The 27,449-nt window shown below is 43.6% G+C and overlaps 2 protein-coding genes across 5 annotated transcripts in view; both read left to right on the forward strand.

Moving 5' to 3' along the window:
* Positions 1–11,884, forward strand: part of Dennd2c (DENN domain containing 2C) — a 63,959-nt gene extending 52,075 nt beyond the window's left edge. For all 3 annotated transcript variants that reach the window (XM_031375022.1, XM_031375024.1, XM_031375023.1), the window contains exons 14-19: positions 135–312; positions 3,373–3,414; positions 4,520–4,625; positions 6,553–6,789; positions 8,531–8,617; positions 9,888–11,884. In XM_031375022.1, coding sequence (XP_031230882.1) covers positions 135–312; positions 3,373–3,414; positions 4,520–4,625; positions 6,553–6,789; positions 8,531–8,617; positions 9,888–9,919 — 682 coding nt within the window. In that variant the 3' untranslated portion in view covers positions 9,920–11,884. The remainder of the gene's footprint in view (positions 1–134; positions 313–3,372; positions 3,415–4,519; positions 4,626–6,552; positions 6,790–8,530; positions 8,618–9,887) is intronic.
* Positions 11,885–14,072: 2,188 nt separating this feature from the next.
* On the forward strand, positions 14,073–24,119 carry Bcas2 (BCAS2 pre-mRNA processing factor). 2 transcript variants are annotated; one of them, XM_031375025.1, is made up of 7 exons: positions 14,081–14,248; positions 14,331–14,423; positions 15,967–16,037; positions 16,935–17,096; positions 20,241–20,291; positions 22,560–22,640; positions 23,819–24,119. In XM_031375025.1, the coding sequence occupies exons 1-7, from the start codon at positions 14,156–14,158 to the stop codon at positions 23,943–23,945; spliced, it is 678 nt and encodes a 225-aa protein (XP_031230885.1). In that variant the 5' UTR covers positions 14,081–14,155; the 3' UTR covers positions 23,946–24,119. The 2 variants fall into 2 exon arrangements, with proteins under 2 accessions (XP_031230886.1, XP_031230885.1); XM_031375026.1 differs by lacking the exon at positions 22,560–22,640 and having other exon boundaries at positions 14,073–14,248.
* Positions 24,120–27,449: the final 3,330 nt, after the last annotated feature.

Consider the following 27,449-nt stretch of genomic DNA (forward strand, 5'->3'; position numbering starts at 1 on the left):
ATGACTGTTAAAAATTACTACATATTCACAGGGTTGTTGATCTGTGCACTCACTGTGTGATTCTTTGACATAATATCTGAAGTACATTCCCTGTGCTACTTTACCTGTGACATCATGTGCTTTCTCCTGTCTAGCACCCTTTCAAAATGTGGCCATGCTGTGGTAGCTACACTATATCCGTTCACCTGGCAGCACACCTACATCCCAGTGTTGCCAGTATCCATGATTGACATAGTGTGCTCACCTACTCCATTCTTTATTGGGATCTTGTCTTGTTCCTTACCCCAACTCCAGGACCTTCCCATTGAAGAGGTAAGATGGAATAAATTGTGCTTATGGGGAATACTAGCGTATCGGCAACGGGAATCAAATATCTTTTAAGAGGGGTAGAATTGTGATTAATCTACTAATTTTATTATTTGGGCTTCAGAAACGGCTTAACAGTTAAGACCTCTTGTTATTGCAAAGGACCAAGATTCAATTCCCAGCACCCACATGGCAATTCACAACCATCTATAACTCCAATTCTAGGATGCACATGATATACAGTTAGACATGTTAGCATAACACTCATACTTATGAAATAAAATAAATAAATCAGAACATTTTAAGAATATAATAATTGGCTGGGCAGTGGTGGTGCACGCCTTTAATCCCAGCACTTGGGAGGCAGAGGCAGGCAGATTTCTGAGTTGGAGGCCAGCCTGGTCTACAAAGTGAGTTCCAGGACAGCCAGGGCTTTATAGAGAAACCTTGTCGTGAAAAAACAAAAACAAAAAAAAAAGAATATGATAATTGATAATTTTCCAGCATATTTTATATCTTTCTTTAAATGAAAAAAATTCCATGGTACATTTGCATCTAACACTCTCTTTACAATAGTGAGCAATGGACTCATCTATTTATAAAAAAGTTTTAATTGCTTCTTTGTGAATTTCACACCATACACCCCAATCCCAGTAATATTCCTGTCCCTTTGTATCTGTTCTCTGCCCTTTCAACCTCTCCCTGACAAAATAAAAATAAAATAAAATAAAATAGGATAGAATAAAAAAAAGGTCTTGTCATGGGAGCTGTAGCATGTAACAGCGTGCCCACATCTTCACTTGCAGATGTTCACTGCCATGAGTCATTGCTCTGTTTCAAGGCCTCTGGCTTCTGCTGCCTTTTTTCTAAGCTGGGTATTGGTGGCACATGCCTTTAGTCCCAGCATTCAGAAGGCAGAGGCCAGTGGATCTCTGAGTGGATCTCTTGAATGCAAGGACAGCCTAGTCTACAGAGCAAGTTCCAGGACAGCCAGAACTAGACAGAGCAACCCTGTCTCAGAAAGTAACACTTAACATTTGTGCGTGTGCTTTCGTGCGTGCGTGCGTGCGTGCGTGCGTGTGTGGTGTGTGTGTGTGTGTGTGTGTGTGTGTGTGTGTGTGTGTGTGTGTGTGTTGTGAATGGAGTACTGGAGTACCATGGCACATATCCGGAGTTCAGAGGAGAATTTGGTGAGTCAGTTTTCTCTTTCACTTTTATGTGGGCAGGGGGTGGAACACAAGTCATCCTGATTGATCTTGCTGACCCTTATTTTCTTTTTTAAAACCAACACAAAATTTCTCGGAGTTTACTAAAAAAAAAAAAATTGTTTCAAATCTAGCACATGTGTAGATAAGTGCCTTAAACAGAGTACGTCTCAGTGAAGTGTCGTTACATAGTGAGTACTTATCTGACTCAGCATTGGATGGTAATGGGACATTACAGCAAAAGTCTCCTAATCTCGTGGTCCCTTTCCCAGGCCCCAGAAAAGGTCACCACTGCCTTGACTCCCACAGTACTCATCCCACATATTCACAGTATTGTGGTGAATAGTTAATCGAGGGATTCTACCCCACCTTAGGTCATTCACTTCCCAAATAAAAGACACCAAACTTTTACATTTATAGTAAGCCTTCCAGCACTAGAGCTGGGTAGATACCTGCCCTCTGTGCTATTTTGTCTACTTCTTGTTGGTAACCCAGAGATAACCGGAGATGGCCAATGTTCTGCCTGAGCCGCTCCTACTTCAACTGGCCGGCCCTCATGGCCATGTTCTCTCACAATCCACCCACCCCGTGGCCTCCTCTCTCCCTCCCCAAGCTTCACAAGTCTCCAGCACCATTGTCAGCTTGTATAGTTTAGACTGGCTGGTGACTGGTGAGCTGTGTGCTCGCTGTAGTTTGATTGGCATTCCTAGATCGCTTCTGAGGCATGCTTATTGATCATTGAATATCATCTATTATAAATTATTTTCTGTCTTTCCCCTGGCTTATTTATCCTCCATGATTTGTAAGATGTCCTCGTTGTTATTGTTTATTTTGTTTGATGGGAGTGAAACCTGGGCTATCTAGTTGAGCTCAACCCAGTGTTTTTATAGTTTAGAAATCAGCCTCTCCATTTATTTTATTTTGTTTTATTTTGGAGAGGGTCTTGGGAAGCTCAGGCTGGCCTCACACTCCCTTTATAGCTCTGCATGAGCTAGAACTTCTGATTATCTGATTCAGTCCTCCTAGTGCTAAGGTTATAGGCATTAGGCCGCACACCTGCTTTATTAAGTGCAAAGGATCAAACTCCAGGCTCTGTACACACGAGACAAGCACTCTGTCGACTGGGCTACATTGCCAGCTCTGAGGTTTGGCCTTTCACTTTCCAAAACAATGTTCTGAATTTATTTTCTGTGATGTATGTGTTTTGTTGGATTTTGGGGTGATGGTCAGTGTATCTCTGGGGTCTCACTATATCTCCAGGCTGGGCTGGAGCTTGGAAGCCATGCTGTCACAATGTCTGCTGCTGTCTTGTCTTGCACCACTATACCCAGCCCAGAATGACTTTTAAATGCAGGGGAGTTGTTCATTTTGATGTGGTTAAGATGCCAGTCTTTTCATTTAGGACTGATGCTTTCACGAGCAGTTAGATTTTCACGTTAACTTACTGAAGAAGAAGATAACCCCCTCTATTATCTCCCTGTTAGTTTGCTTGTGAGTTTGTCTCTGACTCCACCTTGTATTTGGTTCGTTGAAAATGGTGTGGTGTAGAGATGACTTGGGGATTCCCTATCTCTGGAGCTACCCACCTCCTCAGTATCTCTAGCTGCAAAGGTAGTTCTTCCCAATTCACCACACTGACCCGGTAAATCCCTGTAATATGTCATTGTGCACATCTTTTCCTTTTTTAAATTCATTAGTTGTTTTGATGGATTAACTTTTAAATTGGCTGCAATGTTAAGTTAATTTTGTTTGAAACTATTCCCATGGCTTGAAAGAATCAAAAAGCCCATCCTGGTCTGGCAGTGCCTGATCTATATGTGTCTGTCTCTGGTTTAACCTGCCTCCCTCCTTTATTTCATAGGTGCTGATAGTTGATCTCTGTGCAGACAGGTTCCTACAGGAGGTGAGTGACAAAGGAGATGGTTACATAATGTTTGGGGACATAGGTGCCTCTGTAGGCAATTACAATTAGACAGAAAATACGTGAAAGTACCTAGAGAGTATGACTCAGAAAGAACTTCCAGTTCATACCCATCTCTGAGTTGACACTGCAGCTAACCATACAAGATTGTCCTGAAAATTTTGGCTTGAGTGCCTAGGTGTCCATCCCAAAGGAGGAAGGAGGAAACAGAATAAATGCCATTCTCAAAAGAAGTAACCATCCCTTCAACTCCAGAGGGGTTGACTTTTAAGCCTCTAAGTTAGTAAAATTTACTGGACTGAGAAGCAGCTCAGTGGTAGAGTACCCATCTAGATACAAAAGCTTCCCTGTCCAACTCAGCACCACAAAAAGAGAGAGAGAGAGAGAGAAAGAGAGAGAGAGAGAGAGAGAGAGAGAGAGAATCACTTACTAACTTGGCTGTTTGTAGATTCCCAGGCAGTTAGAATCTGAAGATGAGCAGGCAGAATCCGGCAGGTAAGAGCAGGGCTTGATTCCACGATGCTTTAGAGATGGTGTAATAGCAATCTGAACAAGGAATGCTGGCATGGAAAGAGGCGCTCCTGTCTGACGGATGCTCGAGGGGAAAGAAGCCAGCGAGCAGTGAGTTCAGAGCAGCTCTGTTTGAGCATAGAAACTGGATCTCTCTCTTGAGGATCATTTGTTGGGGACTAGCCTTGGAGGCAAGGAGTGAAACTTGTAGATGAGAGATTTTGTAGAACAGCAACAGAGAATTTTACAAGATGATGCTTGAGTTTTAAAAAAGTAAAGTTAAAATACACTGTAAATGCTGGGCGGTGGTACGCCTTTAATCCCAGCACTTGGGAGGCAGAGGCAGGTGGATTTCTGAGTTCGAGGCCAGCCTGGTCTACAGAGAAACCCTGTCTCGAAAACACCAAAAAAAAAAAAAAAATACACTGTAAACATCATGCATTTTGGCTCTATGTAGGTGATGGAATTTCAAATGACTCTTCAGGCAGAATCTCCACAAAGCCATCTATGATGGGGGGTGTAGCTTGTGCATGTTTGACACTCTCACTAGGCTCATGCACAGTTGCTTCTCTCTCAGGTATCTGACGAGGATGAAATTATGCCACCTAAACTTCAAGCTGCCTTGGTGCAGATTTTAGAAGATCGAGATGAAGTCTTGGCCCAGGAGCGGCTGTTTTCACAAGGTGTGAGACGTATGGGCTGAGGACCAAAGGTTAAAGAGTGAACAGACCCAGCACTCAGTTAAAGGATGTGCCAAAGTAGTGCTTCTTGAAAATTCACACCCTTTCTTCCGGTCCCCAGTTAGTTAGCCGCCTTTCAAAGGTTACAGGACCTTTGAAAATTACATTTATAGAATGCTTTCTTCCTATAGGTCTGTCTCATATGTCATTTTCTCTTTGAATTAGTCCTGTCTTTTTTTTGTTTTGTTTTGTTTTTGTTTTTGTTTGCTTGTGTGTTTTTTTTTTTGTTTGTTTGTTTTTTGAGATAGGATTTCTCCGTGTAGCCCTGGCTGTCCTGGAACTCACTCTATAGACCAGGCTGGCCTGGAACTCAGAAATCTGCCTGCCTCTTAGTCCAGTCTTTAAAAAAAAAAGTCATCCTTCACCAGTACTTGCTCATTTCTTCCCCTCCCCTCCTCATGGCTTTTATAAAGTATGTCATTGGCATAGTGACATGCACCTGGGAGGCAGGGTCTGGGTCTCTCTGAGTTCCAGGCCAGCCTGGTTTACACAGGCCAACAAAGGCTATATAATAAGAACTTGTCTCAAAAAAGGAAAACAAGAAAAAGCGGTTTCCTTGTGGACATGGCAGATGGGGAAGTAAGGCTGTCTGCTGATAGGGACAAAATTAGAGGAACGAGAAAGCCTTGTTCTGAGGCAGGGTATGGTAACAAGCCTTTAATCCCAGCATTCGGAGACAGAGACAGGTGGATCTACATAGCAAGTTCTAGGCTGGGCAACTGAAGTATTATTTTGCCAGGCATAGACATTCACTCCTGTAGTCTCAGCACTTGGGAGATAATAAAGGATCCGAAGTTTGAGACCAGACCAGCCTGATGACATAGAAAGAGCTGAGAGAAAGAGGTGCATATTGGTGTAAAAATGTTTGGGCAAACAAGTAGCTAGACAGCAAGGGAAGTATTTCTGATAATTATCTTTTAAAGAGCACTTGGTGTAGTGCCAGTGCACTTAGTACTCAAAAAAATTTTTTACTGCAATAAATCATAGTGCAATATGAGGTGAGGAAAATCAAGAAGGCAAGTGATTTATAGAAAAATATAGTACATTTGCGTTTTGACATCTTATTTTAATTGGCTCATAGCCTACCAAGTTTTGTATGTTTTCTGATATGGTGACTTTTAGACAAATGAAATTTATGCACTTTATAAATGATGCAATTTATAATGGGACAGCCAAATGATGATAGTCATAGACAGCCGGAGAACAGAAAGGGCAACATGCCAGCCTGGAGATTACGGCTTGGATTGCTCTGTCTGTGCCGGTTGACCTTGTTTGTGCTGCTGCTCCTGATGACACAGGATCACAGGCAGCCCAAACCGGCCTCAGAGTGCACTGTAGAGCTGAAGATGAACTTGAGCTCCTGATTCTCCTGTGTCCACCTTCCAGTGACAGGGGTGAGCACCAGACCTGACAGTTGACTTTTTAAGGCACAGAGTAGAATGCTGACTAGAAGTGGTTAAAGGACGGGAGGATGAAGAGAAAGAGAAAACCAGAGAGTCTCACGGTCGAGACAGGAACCAGAGACCAAGAGAGCACAGCAGTACACAGATGTAGCAGGACTGAGGAGGCCCAAGTGGAGAAGCCGGCTGCAGTTGCAGTCTCACAAGTAACTTTTGAAAGAGTTATGAGGTCATGGAGTGGAAGCCAGGCTGCAGTATGCAGTAAGAGTGTTGAGGGAGGAAAATGAAGGTCAAGACAGAAGCCATTTGCTTTTTTGCATGCCATGGGCTGTGTAGCAAGCTAGGAATGCACATTCCTATCCATTCTCAGTTTTTCATGACTCTTTAGACATGGCTTCCACAACTAGGGTCAGGGTTCCTACGCACACAAAACTAAGATTTTCCCCCTTACTTCTTTCATTTTGAAACAGAGGTGACACTCAGTTCTCTGGTGTCAGAAGTATTTGTCAGGTTTTTTGTGGAGCTCGTGGGGCATTATTCTCTGAACATGACTGTCACAGAGCGTGGGGAGCGTGTGTTCCAAAGGGAGCCATTCCGGAAGTCCCACACTTCCCGAAGTGTCCGCCACTTTCTAGATCTCTTCATGGAGACACAGATGTTTGCAGGATTTGTCCAGGACCGGGAGCTTCGGCAAAGCGGAGTTAAAGGTGGGTTTTACCAGGAACCACTGCCTCCTTATCTGGTGTCTCAGGTAGGGTTCTGTTGCTGTGAAGAGACACCATGACCATAGGACCATAGCAGCTCTTACAGAGGAAAGCATTGAATTGGGGCTGGCTTACAGTTTAGACTTAGTTCATGATCACCATGGTGGGAAACATGGGAAACATGGTGGCGTGCAGGCAGACATGCTGGAAAAGGAACTGAGACATCTATATCTGGATCAGTAGGCAGCAGGAAGAGACTGAGACACAATTCCTCCAACAAAGCCACACCTGTTCCAACAAGGCCACATTTCCAAATAGTGCCACTCCGAGTGAGTGTGTGCATGCTTTTTTTTTCAGACCGCCACACGTGGTGAATGCTTAGAAGGATTGAATAATAGATGTGTAGACTATTAAGGTACATCTAAGTTACTGTGGGATTATTATCTGTAATACTGTTTAAGAATGATATACTAGGAGCTGGAGAAATGGCTCAGCGGTAAAGAGCACTGACTGCTCTTCAGAAGGTCCCTGAGTTCAAATCCCAGCAACCACATGGTGGCTCACAACCATCCATAATGAGATCTGATGCCCTCTTCTGGGGTGTCTGAAGACAGCTACAATGTACTTACATATAATAAATAAATCTTTTAAAAAAAATAAAAATAAAAAAATAAATAAATAAAAGAATGATATATTAATTAGTAAGAACAGGATTACAGATATAGAGATGGATCATCCATTAAAGGTGCTTGTTAGCACCCCTGACAATCTGAGCTCTATTCCTGGGCTCAGTGTGATGGAAGGAGAGAACACACAGCCACAAGTTAACCTCTGACATCTACATGTGTATTGTGGCATGCACATACCCACCCCACACACATACATAAAAGCATGAACACACACAAAGTTAAGAAAATAAATAAGTGGGCTGGTGAGATGGCTCAGCAGGTAAGAGCACTGACTGCTCTTTCGAAGTCCTGAGTTCGGATCCCAGCAACCACATGGTGGCTCACAACCACCCACAATGAGATCTGATGTCCTCTTCTGGTGCGTATGAAGACAGCTACAGTATATTTCGCCAGAGCAAGCGGGGCCAGAGCAAGCAGGGCCAGCAGAGGTCCTGAGTTCAATTCCTAGCAGCCATACACATGATGGCTCATGGCCATCCGTACAGCTACATTGTATTCATACATATAAAATAAATAAAATAAATCTTAAAAAAAAGAAAATAAATAAGTAAAAATAAGATCATTAAAGAAAAGACCCATCTTAGGCTTGGGGTATTTTATAGCTCAGTAGTAGAGAACCTATCTAGTGTGTACAAAGACCTGAGTTTGCCCACAATGCTGCCAAAAGGAGAATGAAAACTGTCTTAGGGTTTTACTGCCATGAACAGACACCATGACCAGGGCAGCTCTTACAAGGACAACATTTAATTGGGGCTGGCTTACAGGTTCAGAGGTTCAGTCCATTATCATCAAGGTAGGAGTATAGCAGTGCCTAGGCAGGCATGGTGCAAGCCGAGCTGAGAGTTCTGCATCTTCATCTGAAGGCTGCTAGTGGAAGACTGGCTTTCAGACAGCTAGGATGAGGGTCTTAAGCCCACACCCACAGTGACACACCTACTCTAACAAGTGCCACTCCCAGGGCCAAGCATATACAAACCATCACAAAAAGGAAAGGTTTAACTTCATTGGTTTCCAGGCTAGTGTGTTGAACAGTCTCACTGATGTCTTCTTCATAGGGTTGTTTGAAGTCCGAGCTCTTCAATATCTGGAAACAATTCCTGAGTCAGAACCCAGCGGGGTGAATAGAATTTTGCGGAGTCTTGGTGAGTGGCCTTGGCCTATTGGGTAGTTAACCTTGTGGTGTAAGTTCCCAAGTCATAGCCATGGAACTTCTCTAGGTTACACTCTTGGGGGATACTTTTAATAAAATAGTCCTATTTACCAGAAAATAATGTATTTAAATATACAGATAAATTTTGCATATAATTTTAGGGTGTCCATGGACTTCAGACTTAAAATCCCTGGGGGCTGGGAAGCAGAAGAGGATGCCTCAGTGGTATTCTGCATTTTATAAACATAGGTCCTTAAGATTTTTAAATTCCGGACTGATGTGAGGACAGAGGTATGCCTGTCACAAGACAATGGCCTTAAACTCTGAGCTTTGGAATATATGCCCCTGATTAGACCCTGTCCTTAATGAGCTGAGAGGCTGTGGCAAATTATGCCGCAGGCTGTGATTTCATCTGCACCTTGGGTTAGATTAGATCAGATGATAATCATTCCGGACTTTAGAAAGGTCTCCCTTGACTGTTCAGAAATCTCCAGGGAGTGAGCCAGGTAATTTGTAACTCCAGTCCAATTGAAAACCACTTGTATTAGATTATGTCTTGAGTTCTCTTCCGCCTCTACAATTAGACATTCATGAGTTTTTTTGAGTGGTTAAACCCATCAACTAATAGCTTTCCATTAGTGGAACAGAAAGCCTAAAGTAATGAAGCCCTAGAGCAGGTTCTCAGCCTGTGGGTCACGACCCCTTGGCAAACCTCTGTTTCCAAAAATATTTACATTACAACCCATGACAGTAGCAAAATTACAGTTATGAAGTAGCAAAAAATGACTTTATGATTAGAGGGTCACCACAGCGTTACCCGGTCTCAGCATCAGGAGGGCGAGGCCCACTGTTTTGGAGGCTTATTTGGGCTCCTAGTTTGGGGAGTTTCAGCCCATGGCCGATTGGCCCTGATGCGTTTGGGCCTGTGGCAAGACACGGGTAAAAGAGCCTGCTTGTGTCGTGGCTGCTAGGAAGCAGAGCCAGGAAGGGACCAAGTCTGCAAGGCACACTCGTGACCAGGTCTCCCTCTAGGCCCCACCTTTTAAAGGGTCCATTACTTTCCAATGGTGCCACAAGCTGGGAACCAAGCTCTTACACATAGGACTTTGGGAGACACTTATACAAAAATGACACTTAGACTGCACTTGATAAGGCAGCTAACCTCCTGAGTGGTTCCGAATGGCTAGGCTGTTAGTCCCTTGGCTCAACAGATGTACAACAGATAAAAATGAAGTAAGCTCAAAGACTTTTTCTCTTTCCAGGAAGCAAAATGAGATTTCTTCACAAGAAGTGAAATCTTTGTCTTCATTCTAAACGTAACTGAAAGTGCCAAAGACAGTATTTTCCCGAGGATCTGGACGCTCTGAAGAGTCCTGTAACATCCTTGTAATTGTAAAAGGAAAAAGACTGCTGGAGAACTCTCCTGTTGCTGCAGACCAACTGGGAGCAGTCTAGAACCAGTGCTCTCTCTTCTCCTTCTGATTTGGGGACTGTTTGTTTTTTGTTTGTTTGTTTGTTTGTTTGTTTTTAAGACAGTCTCTCTCTATAGCCCTGACTGTGATGGAACTCACTCTGTAAATCAGGCTGGCCTCAAATTCTGATGTCACAAAACTCAAAGATCTCACAGATGTCTGCCTGCCTCTGCCTCCCAGGTGCTGGGATTAAAGGCGTGCGCCACCATGCCTGGGCAAGTTGTTTTTACTGAGGTGTTTTATCTTTGGTTATTGATGGGTACAAGAGGCTCTGCTTTGTGCTTAGTCTATGAAAGCAGACGTCCTTTACAAGAAAAAGACTCAGAAATACTTGGTGTTGCATTTTCTAAAAACAATGCACAAAGTTTCAGGTACTAGAGAGACAGATATGGAGGACACCATGATCACACGATTCTCATCACGGAAGAATCAGGTTGCTTTACATCCATGGACCATTTGCGCTTTCAAATCCCAGTACTGTCACCATTGATAACCCCCACCTTGTCCCATGTCCTATCTTGGAGAATTTCACTCATGTTAGAACTTTAAAAAGCAGACACCATGCAGGGATGCAGGGCCTCCTCAGAATCCATGTCCTGCTGGGATAGCTTTCTTCTCACATGTCAGCGTTATGCTTTATGGAATGTAGCCAATATGAAAATGTCCTTTTAAGGACATAGCTATCTGTTTATTGAGTTTTGGTGTCTACAGTTTGCTGCACTGTGATAATCTACATGTCATCTTATTCAAGCTTTAGATCAGCTTCATGATATTTTACAAGAAGCTGGAGTTCAGAGACACTAAGTAATTTGGCCAGTTATATACAGGATAGAACTAAGCCAAACACTTGACTTAAGACCACATACAAAGCTGGCTAGTCCTACAGATGTAAATGAACTCTTTATAGTGATGTTTAAAGTTCTCTGTGGAGCACACCAGAGCTTCCTCTTGGCTCTGGTGAGACTTTAAGCGATGGGTGTCTAGGCAAGGTTTGTTCCTTTGTTTTTTCTTCTGCTGCTGGGGATAGAACCCAGGGCCTTCTGTGTGCTCTGCCACACTGGTTATTTTTACATCAGTGTGAGTTTTTAGTGTTTCCTAAGCCTATACCTCTTCATCAACGAGATGCTGAAAATCTAAAGTAGGAGTAGGGACTGGGAAAGGGAGTTTGTCGGTGAGGGTGCGGTTTTCATTGATAAGTGATAGATGTCGTGGTAAATGTCAGTTGTTTTCTATAACCTTTACTCATGGCTTTACGTGCCATAGAAAATATTCATTCAGACTTGGAAAATGTTGTATGTTGTATTAGGATACAGCTGACTGAGTTGTACAGTATTGTCATTGTCACTCGTACAAGTGTGAATGAATAAATCCACTTAAGACTGGTGCTGTGCAATATGTAGTTCCTAGATGTGGGTCCAGGGAAGAAAATTGAGCCTGTCTTTTAAAATGTTAATGCAGCCTACCCCAGTGGAGCTCTTCCCAGACATCTCTCTCATTTGCTCTCTTCTTACACTCCAATCCCGATGGAACAATTCATAACTGATTGTTTATAAGATGGGGTAGGAGGGCTTACTGTGGTCAAACATGACTGTCCCTGCAGGGAGACTTTGCTTTTGGGAGAGTCTTACCTTCCTACAATCTAAAGCTGCTTCCTTTCTTTGAGTTTGTTGTAATTTGTTTTTGTAAATGTTGTGAATTCTAAATATGTTTGTAAAAAGTATTGTTCAATATTTCTATCAAATGTTTACAGATCTTTTAATGAATAAAGGCATTTTAAAAAATTCCCACAGATCTCTTGGAGAATTTAAAATGAATGCACTTAAGATGTGTAGTAGTTGCTTTTCTGTTGCAGTGATAGAACATTGACCAAGCAACTTAAAGAAGAACGTTTACCTTGGCTTATATTCCAGGGTTAAGTCAGTTCTGGTGGAGAAGCATGGCACAGATGTGAAGGCAGGAGCAGGAGCGTTCACATCTTCAAAGGGCAACTTGAAAGCAGAGAACAAAAGTCCATCTCCAGGGACCTCTCCAGCCTAGAGCTCTGCAACAGCGCCACCAGCTGGGGACTGAGTGCTCAAATCCCTGAGCCTACGTATGAGAGGCAGTTCTCATCAAATCACAACCCGTGAAGATACTGCACTTTTCATAAACCTATAGGCAGCACATTTACAGAATGTAAAGTCATAAATACCCAAATCCAGCTTAGACTAACCAGGCTTTTAACCATGATCAACTTTTCCAAAGCCCTTAACAGATAAGCCTCGGTTGAATGCGCATATATAGCATATATAGTCTAACAATCTTTTTTTACATTTACCTCTTAGTCTGAAAGATATATGACAGAGAAGGTATACTAACTACAGCCTGAGAGGTTGAGAGCCAAAATGGAATAATCTTTTTTTTTTAAATTTTATGTGTGTGTGTACACTGTCGCTGTCTTCAGACACACAAGAAGAGAGCATCATATCCCATTACAGATGGTTGTGAGCTACCATGTGGTTGCTGGGAATTGAACTCAGGACCTCTGGAAGAGCAGTGAGTGCTCTTAACTGCTGAGCCATCTCTCCAGCCCAGAGAAATAATTCTATTACCACAAATCCTAAAGCCAAAATGATTGAGTTTTATATAGGTCCTAAAGACAAAAATGGCAGAATTTTTCATTAGTTTATTTACGTTCTGATCATAGTCCCCCCCCTTCCTCCTGTCCTCCTATTCCTTCCCTCTCACTTCTTATCCCCATCTCCCCCTCCCTTTCTCCTCAGAGGCCTCTCGTGGACATCAGTCAGACTTGGCATATTAAATTGCAGTAGGACTAGGCATATCTTCTCCTATTGAAGCTAAACAAGGCAGCCCAGTTAGGGGAAAGGAGTCCAAAGGCAGGCAATAGAGTCAGAGACAACCCCGCTCCAGCTATTAGGGGTCCCATATGAAGATCAAGCTGCACATCTGTTACATATGTGTAAGGGGCCTAGGTTTGTCCATTGTATCCTCTTTGGTGGATCAATCTCTGTGGACCCCTGTGAGACTAGGTTAGTTGATTCTGTATGTTTTCTTGTGGTGTCCTTGACTCCTCTGGTTCCTTCCCAGAGCTTCCCAGAGCTCTGCCTACTATTTGGCTGTGGATCTTCACATCTGTCTCCAACAGCTATTGGGTGAAGCCTCTCCTGTCTGGAAGTATAACAGAACATCATTAATAGTGTCAGGGGTGGGTTCTCTCTCATGGGATGAATCTCAAGCTGGGCCAGTCATTGACCATTCCCTCAGTTTCTAATCCAACTTTAACTTGCAAGCAGGACAAATTTTGGTTTTGTGGGTGGGTTGGTGTCCCCATCTCTCCATTGGAAGTCTTGCCTGGTTCCAGGAGGTGGCCATTTCGGGTACCATATCCCCTGTTGCTTCAAGTCTTAGAGTCACCCTCATATCTTCCTGGGAGTTTCCCTTTTCCTAGGTTTCTAGCTTGCCCCAGAGTTGCCCTCGCTCCAAGGCAGAGCTTCTAAAATGAGGCATTTTGTTAATATAATTACAGTCCTGGAAGGGATGAGGTGTTTGCAGTACTAGGGACTGACCTGGTTTTGCCATTGAGTCGCAACCCTCAGGTTGTTAGATCTAAAATTTTAATTGGAAAATAGGCACACATTTCTAGTTTCTATAGAAGAATATTGTTAAGGGGCTGGCTGAGAAATAAGGATAAAGCAAGGGAGCGCTAGAAGCCCAGCACTATGCGAGTTTAAACAATGGAAGAAATGTGGGAAATATATTTCTCTCCTCCAGTCAAGTCCAGCAACTGCCTCTTCCGAAGTCTGCCCTACCCACTCCTTAAAAAAAAAAAGATTGCACGCGGTACCCAAACAAAGAAAGGCACCCTGGCACGTCAGCGCGTAACGCCTAGTCCTAGAACCTAGTGGCTATAATTACCAGCTGCGCATGCGCCTGAATAGAAGCCACCACCACCAACCCCAGCCAGCAGCGTGTGTGACGTCATTCCAGACGCAGGCGCAGTGGAATAGAACTGAGGCTGCGCAGACTCAGAAGGCACTCTTGGAGCAGAGTGCCGCACGATGGCAGGCACCGGCTTGGTAGCCGGGGAGGTGGTGGTGGATGCACTACCATACTTTGACCAAGGCTACGAGGCGCCCGGCGTGCGGGAAGCGGTGAGTGCGGGGCATGTGTGGCGGGACCGCCGGAGGCACGCTGCCCTTTCCCGCCGCGACCCAGGCCTGTTCTCGTTCTTAGGCTGCGGCCCTGGTGGAGGAGGAAACGCGTAGATACCGACCTACCAAGAACTACCTGAGCTACCTGACAGCCCCGGATTATTCTGCTTTTGAAGTACGTGTGGTGTCCTGAGCCCAGCACTCCAGCCGGGAGGCTTGCGGACTTTGATATCAGAGTGAGGGGTTTAGCCGTGTAAAATAAACTGCATCTTCCAGGTTAAATGGTACTTGCTGCCCATACTGAGTGCCGTGTAGATCAGTCGGTTCAAAATCGGCAGATGAGCTTTTCACAGGGTCCTTATTACAAGAACCCGCGAAATATTTTATGGGTTTCTGCAGATTTGTTTAAGAGTGTGCCTTCTCAAGCCGGGCAGTGGTGGCGCACGCCTTTAATCCCAGCACTTGGGGAGGCAGAGGCAGGCGGATTTCTGAGTTCAAGGCCAGCCTGGTCTACAGAGTGAGTTCCAGGACAGCCAGGGCGACAGAGAGAAACCCTGTCTCAAAAAACCAAAAAAAAAAAAAAAAAGTGTGCCTCCCGCCCCCCTGTGTGTGTGTGTGTGTGTGTGTGTGTGTATGTGTGTTAAATTGAGTCATAGTACATTTCACAAAAGGAGCCTTTAGCCCTTATTCTCTAAGGTCTACTCAAAAAAAAAAAAGGTATTACGAGATTTTAATATTTATAATCTTAAGTACCTGTAATGTTTGCCACTACTGGAGGGAGATTTTTGTACCAAGACTCAGATAGTTAGCAAGTGCCTTACCAAGTATGTCTAACTTCATACTGTTTTTAAATAGTTATCCTACAAGTACAACCAAAACACCATTTAGGCTCTAATCAAGTAGATGTAAGGTGTCGCTTCTAGACTAATGAATTCTGTTAAACATTTCAGTCCACGCCTGTTCAGAGTCTTTCCCCCCATCATACGAAGATGTTGTTAGGAACAGTTAAGGCTGAGAGGAGACTGCTCCGTGTGCAGGACTGTATGATGCCTTCAGATCTAGTTCCCAGGTTTTTAAACTGAGCTGCGACTCTTCAGTGGGGGTTTCATAACTGATGTGGGAGCAAGAGTAAAAATGTACTCACCCAAAAATTAATTGAAAAGTCAAGTCCCAGATCCAAGTGCTGGTTCCTGTTACATCATGTGACTTCAAAATTTACACTGTGCCCACACAGTTTACACTGAGGCAGGCTGTCATGCAGCACAGGAGATTTCCTGAAATGGTTCAAGACTGTTATTGTATGTTGTGAATTGCAACATGACGTGAGGCTGGGGTTAAAGTTGTTTTCAGAGCTCCACAACTGATTGCAGGACATTGAAAACTGCTAATTGACAGATGGGCTTCTATATGGCCACCTCCTTTCCTGCCTAGGCAGAATATAGAATTAAAGAGTATGGGTATTTCTTCAGATTCTAATAGGATTAACCTCAACTGGGGAAAGTGGGAGAGTGTAGCATTGTGGCCCTGGGTTCAGATATTAGCATCCTTTTTTTTTTTTTTTTTTTTTTTTTTTTTTTTTTTTTTTTTTTTTTGAGTAGTAATTGAGAAGGGAAAAGATTCACTGTAATGTGTAGTACAAAGTATAAAATCTCAGTAAACTGCATTCATTATTTTCAGCATGATCCTGTTACTAATTCTTTGTGTTGTTTGTGCATCAGACAGACATAATGAGAAATGAATTTGAAAGACTGGCTGCCCGACAACCGATTGAATTACTCAGCATGAAACGGTAAGATGAGGTTAAGCTGCGGTAACTGCAACATTGCCAGAGGTTGGAAGAGTTTGCTGCTGTGTGTTGGAAGTGGAAATAAAAAGAGAGTGCTGTCACTGTAATCATGATTATGATGACCTTTAAAAAAAATGCTAGCAAAGTAATATGGTATTTTATTAAAAGCTGATAAGCAGACTTTACCTAAGAAGGGTCATGATAGGGCTGGAGAGATGGTTCAGTGGTTAAGAGCACTGACTACTCTTCCAAAGGTCCTGAGTTCAAATCCCAGCAACTACTTGGTGGCTCACAACTACCCGTAATGAGATCAGATGCCCTCTTCTGGTGTGTCTGAAGACATCTGCAGTGTACTTAGATATTATAATAAATGAATATTTAAAAAAAATAAAAAAATAATTTTTTTAAAGGGCTGGGCAATGGTGGCGCATGCCTTTAATCCCAGCACTTGGGAGGCTGAGGCAGGCAGATTTCTGAGTTCGAGGCTAGCCTGGTCTACAGAGTGAGTTCCAGGACAGCCAGGGCTCTGCAGAGAAACCCTGTCTCCAAAAACAACAACAACAACAACAACAACAACAAAAGGGTAATGATAGACAAACAGGGACAAGAGACATCAGAGTCTTAGTGACTGTCATAGCTCAATTAACTAATTCACACTTATGGAAATAGTTTTTTGTTCCAGTATACAGCTGTGTTTTATCTGTAAATCAGTTTCCAAACTAAGAGGTTTCTTTGTACGACCTGGTCTGCATTATAGCCTTGCTCTCTGTGCATGTGTGGTTAGGGATTGATAATTTGTGTCTTTGTCTTTATGTAGTCGGCATATGTCCATAGGAATTCTGTTGGAAGAAGTGATGAAAGCTTTGCAAGACACATTGGTTTATTGTTATGTACTTTCAGATATGAACTTCCAGCCCCTTCGTCGGGTCAAAAAAATGACATTACTGCGTGGCAAGAGTGTGTAAACAATTCTATGGCTCAGTTGGAGCATCAGGCGGTCCGGATTGAGAATCTGGAGCTGATGTCGCAGCATGGGTGTAATGCCTGGAAAGTATACAACGAGTAAGAGGCATTGCGCTTCCTCTCTTTTGTCCTGTCCTACCCAAAGGTCTTTTAAAGTGTGGTGTGCACATGCTTATAATTCCAGTACTCGGTTTGTGAAGCTGAGGTATGGGGTAGAGCCTGCTTGGCTTATATTTTGAGTTTAGTCATTCTAGGCTCATATAGCAAAACCCTGTATCCAAAAATAATAACACTGATGCTAGATTTGGCTTGGGATTGTTTCAGAACTACACTAACGAAAGGCTGCTACCTTAAGTCCTACGTTAGAGTTCACTAATGCTGAGCTATTCTTTTTTTTTTTTTTAAGATTTATTTATTTATTTTATGTGTATGAGTACACTGTAGCTATGCAGATGGCCATGAGCCATCATGTGACGCTGGGCATTGAACTCAGGACCTCTGCTTGCTCTGGCCTCACTTATTCTGGAGTAATACACTGTAGCTGTCTTCAGACACACCAGAAGAGGGCATCTGATCTCTTTACGGGTGGTTGTGAGCCACCATGTGGTTGCTGGGATCTGAACTCAGGACCTTCAGAAGAGCAGTCAGTGCTCTTACCCGCTGAGCCATCTCGCCAGCCCAATGCTGAGCTATTCTACATCCACATAATTAACTACCACGTTCGCTGTGCAGTGGTAAAATGAGCTCTGAGGGTGATCTGCAGAGTACTACTTGATAGAATGCAGTCCTTAATGCATAGATGCTTAAATAATGGATTCTCGTATCCACATGTCATGTTACTTAAAGTCCTGACCAGAGTGGTCGCTCACCTATAGTCCAGCAGTGCCCAGGAGCCTGAGGTATGGGGATTGCCATGAGTTTCTGGCCAGCTTGGGCTATAGAGTGAATCTTGCCTCAAAAAATAAAGCAATAAAGTTTCCCTTGAACACAGAATCAGGGAATACTATACCGTTTCTCCTAGAGGAAGTATCTATACACACACATACACCTCTCACACACACCTCTTACAACTTTAAGTCTTAAAAACAGTGAGCTGCCGGGCAGTGGTGGCGCACGCCTTTAATCCCAGCACTTGGGAGGCAGAGGCAGGTGAATCTCTGAATTCGGGGCCAGCCTGGTCTTCAGAGTGAGTTCCAGGACAGCCAAGGCTACACAGAGAAACCCTGTCTCAAAAAAACAAAAAAACAAACAAACAAAAAAAACTGAGCTGGACACACAGGAGTATTGCTTTGCATTTGAGGCTAGCCTAGGCACACAAAGCCTCTTCAGGCCATGAACACTTAAATTCTACACTGGGTGTAGAGCTACACTCGGTGGAGAGCTAAAATTAAAAAGTGGGGTGTGCCTGGTGTAGCCCTAGCTATGGGCCAACAGCCCAAATTGTTCACTGCTGTGCATGTGCTTATGAACTGCTACAAGTTAGTAAACGGTGGTTTAGGCAAGCTCAGCAGTGTGGAATTTGCAAATAATGAGGATCAAAATTGTAAAGAGATTCTGCCAGAAAGGATTCTGCTGAGTTAGGCTTACTGGTGCCGCCAGTTTAGCTCCAGGTTCAGTGAGAGACCCTTTCTACTGACAAGCTAGAGAAGGGAGGAACCCAGATCCTTCGATTGCCTCATGGGCAGATGAAACTGCATCAAAAAAGAATAATAATCATTAGCCAGGTATGGTGCTACATGCCTATATGCCTATAAAAAGCTCATCACTTGGGAGGCAGAGCCAGGTGGGTGGATCTTTGAGAATTCCTAGCCAGCATGGTCTATGTGGTAGACCCTGTCACAAAAGAAGAAAGTCGTTTATTGAAAAAGAATGGTGAAGACAGCACAGTGGTACAGTGCTTCAAGTATACACAGTTTAGGTTTGATACCTAACACCCACACACAAAAGTGAGATTGGATTCTTAAAACAGCAAGGAAACTAGACACGGTTACAGCTATATCAGCTGTGCCTACACTATATAATGGAACCTTAATTCCCACAGACAACAGAGACAGGCAGTATGGAGAACAAAGGAATAAGCCTTACATTGAAAAGAGCATAGCTTTCTAGTCTGCTTGTCTTAGCTCACCAACTGTGTGTACATCGCTTGTCTGCCTTTTATGTATATGAGTCCACTGCAGCTGTCTTCTGACACACCAGAGGAGGGCATCAGGTCCTGTTACAGATGGTTGTGAGCCACCATGTGGTTGCTGGGAATTGAACTCAGAATCTCTGGAAGAGCAGTCAGTGCTCTTAACTGCTGAGCCATCTCTCCAGCCACTTGTCTGCCTTTTAACCATACAGCACTTAGAACATTCAGAGCATATTTTGCCTCCTCCAAACCCAGTAGCTACTTCTCCACAGGAAGCAAATGCTATCAAAGTAAAGTTTCAAGAAGAAAGTTCAAACAGAAACATCCCTCATCAGAGCCCAGAATCGAGCACTAGAATGACACTGTCCAACAAGACGGGATTGAGAAGCCTCAGAAGGTGGAGAGCAGAGACTGGGAACTAGGAAGGTATAGCTGTATGACGAAACAAATCATTAGAGGAGAAACGTGAATGTGAGCTGCCCCAAATTCACTGTGAGGAGACCTGGTGTCCGTGCCAGCGCCATCCACACTGTCTCAAGGAGACCTGAATGGTGGTCTGCTGTCATAAGAGAAAGATGGTATGGTGGATGACTTCTGTCTTCATAGCCAAAGCAGTCATAACTAGTCTGGTGGCGCCATCTTTAATTTTGCAGCTACTTTAACACAGGCTGAGAGGCAAAAGGATTGCCTGAGCCCAGGAGTTCAAGGCCATCTTGGAGAGCATAGTGGGACAGACACTGTCTCCACAACAGAGATCCTGAGAGTTTGAGAAGTAACATCAGGCCAGGCAGTGCTAGTGCATGCATTTAATCCCAGCACTGTGGAAGTAGAGGCAACCTGATCTACAGAGCTAGGTCCAGGATAGCCAGGACTACACAGAGAAACCCTGTCTCAAAAAACCAAAAAATAATAAGTTACATCATTATTTAAAATCAAACTCAGTAAAGTACTAGATTAAACAGACTAATGTTTATGAATTATCTGACATTCTAGACACAGATCTTCAGATTTTAGATTTTAGCAGAAAACCCTGACTTAGTATATAAATAGGCAATTCACTTTTCCTCGGTGATACCAGATTTCAAGGTGTCTGTGCCTTCTTCTTTCCTTAGAAATCTTGTTCATATGATTGAACATGCACAGAAAGAGCTTCAGAAGTTAAGGTAAGTTGTTTTTTTCCTACCTGAATAAAATTTAGATGAACCTCTGATAGGGGAAGAAAAACTATTAATACTATATAGTCCTATGAAAGTAAAAATTCCTAGCTGGCGGTGGTGGCGCACGCCTTTAATCCCAGCACTTGGGAGGCAGAGGCAGGTGAATCTCTGAATTCGGGGCCAGCCTGGTCTTCAGAGTGAGTTCCAGGACAGCCAAGGCTACACAGAGAAACCCTGTCTCAAAAAAACAAAAAAACAAAAAAAAAAAAAGAAATTAAAAATTCTACTTTTGCTAAGTAATTTTAATCATGTATGTTGTTGTGTGTAAAATATTTTTGAGAAAAATAGAAATTCATAATATTCTAAGAGGTAGATAGCGAGGAATAGCAAAAACCAAAGCCTATATTTTATGGCATATATTAAGGGGAAACTTTGTATGTTGTGACATGTATAGAAGGGAAACTTTGTATGTTGTGACATGTATAGAAGGGAAACTTTGTATGTTGTGGCATGTGTTGAAGTGGAGCTCTGTGTGTTACGGCATGTGTTGAAGTGGAGCTCTGTGTGTTACGGCATGTGTTGAAGGGAAGCTTTGTATGTTGTGGCATGTGTTGAAGGGAAGTTTTGTGTATTGAGGCATGTGTTGAAGGGAAGCTTTGGATACACATCCTTGAATGTCTGCTAGGAAACCTCTGAACAACTAATAGATTGAGCCAGGGTATTGAATATAGCTGTGGCCCTGGTACTTCAGAAGCTGGGTCCGGAGGCGTTTGAGCTCACAGCCTGGCTATGTGGTGAAAGACTGTTAGAAAAGCCATCTAGGGGAACATGATTGTGGTCTGAAGGATTTGTCCCTGAACATACTTAAGTCAGCAGGGGTCATTGAGCAGTGGACAGAGAAACCTGAAATTGACTGGGCCTCCAACCAGAGGTGCTGATGCACCTTCATAGTTACAACTTGGAAGAGCCACCCTTGAAGAGCCAGCTCCTTGTCTAAGGGCTGGCAGATTTGGATTGGCAGGACCAAACGGCTGGATAGTGCAGAGCTTCACATACACTGTATTACATTACTGAGTACATTACAGGTGCAAGACATTGTTTTCATTTTGCATTTTTGTTTTTAAAGTGGTTTTGGTTTTAGACAGTAGATAGGCCATATAACGAATAGCTATTAATATACTAAGTAATGTTACTAGAATTTACTTGGTATTTATGATCTGAGTTTGGCATCTGGCACTGAGTTTGCTGTACCAAAGCGGATGTAAAAATCAGCTTGAGACCTGAAAACATTCTCTACAGCTCACAATCTGCAAGCCTGGAAAGAACACCGTGGGAGTTAAGCAGGACATTAGGATAGCATGCTGCACACATGCGCACGTATGGAAAAACTTGGAAGGGCACCACCCACTGTCTTAATTCATGTGCTCTTGCTAATACCACAGGCTTGGAGAGGTGGAAAGAAAAGACCTTTGTTTTGACTTACAGTTGCGGAAATTCAAGGCTGAAGAACTGGGTCTGTTGATAACCCTCTTAGGGACATATCCCAACATGATACTTGGAATCACATGACAAGACAAGAGGGCTGCATGTGTGAGATCTAGTCTCTAACTATGAAGCCACTAGATGGCTATTCAGGTTTTGGAGTTTTGCTCTGATAATCTTATCTAATCCAACCACCACCTTAAAGTCCACCTCTAACCATCTAACCACTGTAATTGGATCAATTTAGGCTCTTAGTCTCTCTTTCTCTCTCTCTCTCAAGGTTTACTTATTTATTATGTAAGTACATTGTAGCTATCTTCAGACACACCAGAAGAGGGCATCAGATCTCATTACGGATGGTTGTGAGCCACCATGTGGTTGTTGAGATTTGAACTCAGGACCTTCAGAAGAGCAGTCAGTGCTCTTAACCACTGAGCCCTCTCTCCAGCCCTCTTAGTATCTCTCAATGGCTGTTACTCTCCAGTGTGAATGTTGGGCAGAAGCATTTGAAGTGTAGTACTCATTGAAAACCCCACAGCTGTTACCAGGAAAAGTCCAGGAAAGAGGAGTTTGTAAGCTATGTATATGTTTGTGGTGGTTTGTTTGTTTCTTTGTTTCTTTCCACAATGAATAAATTTTATGAAATTTGTAATTGAAAACAATTAAGATAAAGCTAATTCCTAGAATTAGCTATAGTTGTTTGTGAGCACTAAAGAGTTTAAAGATACTTTATTATTGTTCTGTTGATTTTTGTTGTGCTGGTGTCATTGGACTGTAAATAACTTTTTACAGGAAACATATTCAAGATTTAAACTGGCAGAGAAAGAACATGCAGCTTACAGCTGGATCCAAGTTGAGAGAAATGGAGTCAAAGTGAGTGTGTGATTCTGTAGTGTCTTTACCCTTGTGTTTTAAGTGTTTTGTGTGTACATGGGCTGCCATGGGAGTCATAGAAGAGCCATTTGTGTGTGTGCTGTGTGCTGAGGAGGGAGACGCATACAGAGTAACTGACCACAGGCAAGGGCTGGGTCACTCACTGCTCAGTGCTGGCAGTGCAGCCCCAACTCCAGGCTGGCAACCTTGTAGGAAGCAGAATTCCATACTTTGCCTAATTTGTATCTTAGTTTGTTTGCTCCTGTTAATGCATATTCTTCTACACACACATACACACACAGATTTATAGAAATCCCTAACTATATGGGCTGTGTTTGCCCATAAATGCCTTAGCCCCCACATGTTGGAAATAAGGAAGAAAGATTTTAACTTTAAGAATAGCCTTGACTATAGAGTGACACCGTCGCTTAAAAAAAGGTTAAATACCTAAGTGTAGTGATGAGTGTTTGCGTGGTTTCTGTTTCCCCTGTCCCTCTGTGGCCCACAGCATTCTCTCACCACCCTCTCCATCTTGAGTGTTGTCCATACCAGGTGCCTTTCACAGCTCTCTCCAAGCTCGTGCCCTTTACATTTGTCCTGGAGATTTATTTACAGGAAATAGTGCCTTTAAGGCTATGGGGCTGCTGCTGCTGCTGGTGGTGGTTTGTTTTGTCAGCTCTAGAATTTTGTCCACCATTATTTAAACCTCTGCCTTGTGTTCTCTAAATCTTACGCTGTCTTCCTATCTCTTCTGCCTCACTGATTCTCTCTCGTTTCTGCTTATTTCCTAAGGGAACTATCATGAGACAATTGTTGGTTCACTTACAATTACAAGAAGTAATGCAGAGAGCTCCTGTGTGCCCTTCCCCTGCTTTCCCATAATGTGCTTCACATTTTTTAATGGAAAGTTAAAAATGTTAGTGCCCTTAGTGAAACTACATGTTTAAGATAAACTCTGCAAGAAATTTTACAGGGCTGGTGAGATGGCTCAATGGGTAAAAGCACTGATTGCTCTCCCAAAGATCCTGAGTTCAAATCCCAGCCACATGGTGGCTCACAACCATCCGTAATGAGATCTGACTCCCTCTTCTGGTGTGTCTATATAATAATAAATAAATTTTAAAAAAAAAAAGAAATTTTACATCAGCTCATTTTTCCCTCTTCTCTCTTTTTCCTAGTTGGGTGTCGTTGGTGAGTAAGAACTATGAGATTGAGCGGACTATTGTACAACTGGAGAATGAGATCTATCAGATCAAGCAGCAGCACGGGGAGGCAAACAAGGAAAACATCCGCCAAGACTTCTGACGACGCGGGCAGCAAGAGAAGCGGCCCCAGAGATTCAGCGGGGGACTTTCTCAGAGCAGCTGTTGCTAGTTACGTGTTTAGAGACTGTGACCTATGTAAATGTTGTGTTGCTTCTATGTGTGTGTCATAGCAAAATAAAGATTGTCAACATGTTGCTATTTTTATGCTATAAAACCTGGGTTTTCAAAATGAGAGTGGCTTTAGAATAATCCTGACATATTTTGTAGCAGAAGTCTTCTTTTTTTAAGGCTTCAAATTGTATAATACAACTTTTGTTTTGTTTTGTTTTTTCAAGACAGGCTTTCTCTGTGTAGCCCTGGCTGTTCTGGAACTCACTCTGTAGACTTGGCTGGCCTCGAACTCGGAAATCTACCTGCCTCTGCCTCCCAAGTGCTCGGATTAAAAGCATGCGCCACCACTGCCCAACAGCTCCTTTATTTTTAAGGCTTCCAACATGTTCAAGAAGCTGGGGACCTTGAATTTGTGTTTTTTGCTGAATGAAGTTACAGTTCTAAGTATTTTTGTGTGGCTACAGTGAACTTTACTGGTAGTATTCAAAGGAATGAGGCGCCTTCTATGGATCTGTGATAGAAATAGGTGTAGTGAAGCTGGGCGGTGGTGGTGTGCGCCTTTAATCCCAGCACTTGGGAGGCAGAGGCAGGCAGATTTCTGAGTTCCAGGACAGCCTGGTCTACAGAATGAGTTCCAGGACAGCCAAGGCTACTCAGAGAGACCCTGTCTCGAAAAAAAAAATAGGTGTAGTGAGAATTCTGGAATTTGGGTTTCATTTTTTAAAAATGCAGAAATATAAGAATACGTTTTCATTTTAATCTCAAGTGTGGGTAGATGGGTAGCTTTGAAGCCATTGATTTGCCTCGTACATGCTCTGGCAAAAGGCATGATTTGCCAGCTGCAGATAGTTTCTGCAACTGGGTGACATTTGGAATAATGGAAACTTTTCACTGGGATATAAAGTCTAGGGCCCCAAGAGGCAGTGTTGGTGGTTGTAGTTTATTAGTAGTCATGTTCAAAGAAGAAGCAAGAAGAAAAATTAGATTCAAGGATCTCTCTCTCTCTCTCTCTCCCCTTTCCTTTTTCTCCTAACTAGTGATAGAGGCGAAGCCCTGAAGGGTAAAAAGTGGGAGAAAGAACTCACGAAGTAGCAAAGGCCAGCTGCGATAGGAGATGCTTAGTGTTGGGGGCCGAGTTGGGGCAGGGACTCCAGCAGCAGAAGGCCTCTGTCTCCCTCTCTGCTCGTGCTGGGATGGCTGAGCTGGTTCAGGACTTCTTACACCTTGGAGGCCATGAAGGAAGTGAGCTTGACAAAGGTGCTGAAGTGATGCAGATCCTGCATCAACAGTGGGAGAGTGGAGACAGTCTGGTCCTCAGGTAGCCCAGGGTGCCTTTCATGTGTTCACTTCATTGACATCATCGTACTTGGCAGCATCATGGTTTGTTAGATCCACGGTGGACACACTTCAGGGTGGAACGCAGAAGACCATACCAAGGAGTAACCTGTTTAGCTCTGGGATGACCATGTCTACACCCTTAGCAGTGCCAGTCGATGCAAGAATGATGTTTTAGGCAGCCCTGTAGGCTAAAACATCTATGGTCCTCTGAGTGGTGGTGGTGGTGTGAACTGTGATCATAAGTCCCTTGATGGTGCTAGGAGGGGGTGGGAGTTGGGAAGTTTAAGTAGTTGGTGATGCAAGAGGCGTTAAAGTCTTGAGCTAGTCATACTTCTCAAGGTTCACACCCCTCACAAACATGAGGGCATCAGCAGAAGGGGCAGATTCGATGACACTTTCAGCTCCACCCTTCTCCATGCTGGTAACATACTCTGCACCTAGCATTGTAGTGACCCCCGGATTACTAATGTTAGCTCTCTGGTTAAAACCTTACCTAAGAAACTCCAGTGTTGTGTATAGACAGTTTGTCCCTGCAGAAAACTTCCCATTTTTCCCTCCCACCCTAGGCAAACACAGTAAGCAGGCAGCTGGTCTCCACACTGCAGCTAGCTGAGGGCTCTGCCTCTCCCCAGCAGCTCTGAGAGGACTCAGGCTAGTGTTAGAACGGCACTACCCATAAACCCCCCCTTAATGAGAACATCTCGTAGAGCCCAGTCTCTGTGTTGCCAGGACCGGCTGGCACTCCAATAAGCAGCCAAACTCTCCAGGTGCCTGTCTGTGAGACCTCAAAGAAATAAACCCAGAGAGGATCAGAGCTCCGTTTAAATCATAGAAAAAGATAATCAGAAGTCACAGACAGCTATGGCCTGCCATAAAATTAGTTCCTGATAACCCCAAAACAGATAACCATTAATCCCCCACCAGCTTCAGTTCTGCCCTAACAAATGGTTACAGTGTTTCACTCCCCTCACACTGGAGCATCCTAAGAATTCCCAATTTTGTACATAAACCCATGTTTTTTACGGGCTCATTTGACACATGGAAGCACTTGCTCTTAGTGAGTGCAAAGTGTGTGATCTGAGTAATAAAAGACTCTTTTGTAAGTTACCGCAGACTTTGCAATTCTTGGGCTCGTTTGGGTTTTCCCATGTACTCTGGGCACAACAGCATCATCCCATTTGATGGTGGAGTGTCACTGCCAGAAGATGGAAATGGCCTTCCCTTTGATGACAAGTTTCCCGTTCTGAGCCTTGACTGCTGTGGAGTACACCATGGATAGAACTGCACCGGAACAGGTACACCTTGTCTTTGTAGTCAATGAGTCGTCATTGATGGCAACAATATCCACTTTACCAAGAGGTGAGACAGCCCTGGAGCCCAGTACAGCCAAAGCCAGTCACTCAGACCTTTATGGTGTCTCAGACTGCACTGGACTACACAAAAAAATGCTACTGTCTCTGTGATGGAGTGTTTTAATTAATGTTGGATTTCAACATGACTGGATTGCCAGAAGGTGTGAAGTGAGGTTGCAGTGATCCCTTGATAGTATGGATTATTCACACCCTGGAATTGGTTTGTGGTAGTGTCCAGTCCCAAAGGAAACTCCAGTTCCCGGAACTGCAATAGGCAGTGCCTGTGTCCAGCAATGACAGTCCTGACTTCCCTCAAGCTGGGCCGCAGCGTGGGTTGTTGGCAGTTAGGCAAAACTCAGCATTTCTCAGGAACTTGAAACAGGCTCAGCCAAAACATCATGTCCCCTACCTCTGACAGAAGGGATGTATGGCTCTTCATTTGACAGATATCTGTGGCTGCGTATCAAAGCCATGCTGGCCTCCAGGCCCCCTCAGTCCCTATTCATACATATTTGTTATATACCTCAAAGCCCATGCTGGCCGCTCACTCCCTCCCCCAGCTGCTGGGCCTCCTTACTTTTCCACTCCTAGCCCTGGCCACATCTACTCTGTTAGAGAAAGCCTGCTCAGGGAAGCAGGAGGCTTTGTTTAAAGGTAACAGCCTCACATCTGTGAAAGGCAAGGCAAGTGTTCCAGTTTTAGCCTAGGCATTTCTGGCTTCTTTTCTTTCTTTTTTTTTTTTT

This window comes from Mastomys coucha, unplaced genomic scaffold (assembly GCF_008632895.1).
Source record: "Mastomys coucha isolate ucsf_1 unplaced genomic scaffold, UCSF_Mcou_1 pScaffold16, whole genome shotgun sequence".
Lineage (NCBI taxonomy): Eukaryota > Metazoa > Chordata > Mammalia > Rodentia > Muridae > Mastomys > Mastomys coucha.

Bases quoted from the DNA above. Each gene is read 5' to 3' on its own strand.
- Bcas2 (XM_031375025.1), top strand. From the start codon at position 14,156: ATGGCAGGCACCGGCTTGGTAGCCGGGGAGGTGGTGGTGGATGCACTA. The intron at 14,249-14,330 runs GTGAGTGCGGGG...TCTCGTTCTTAG, and splicing joins CGCCCGGCGTGCGGGAAGCG to GCTGCGGCCCTGGTGGAGGA. The intron at 22,641-23,818 runs GTGAGTGTGTGA...TCTTTTTCCTAG, and splicing joins TTGAGAGAAATGGAGTCAAA to TTGGGTGTCGTTGGTGAGTA.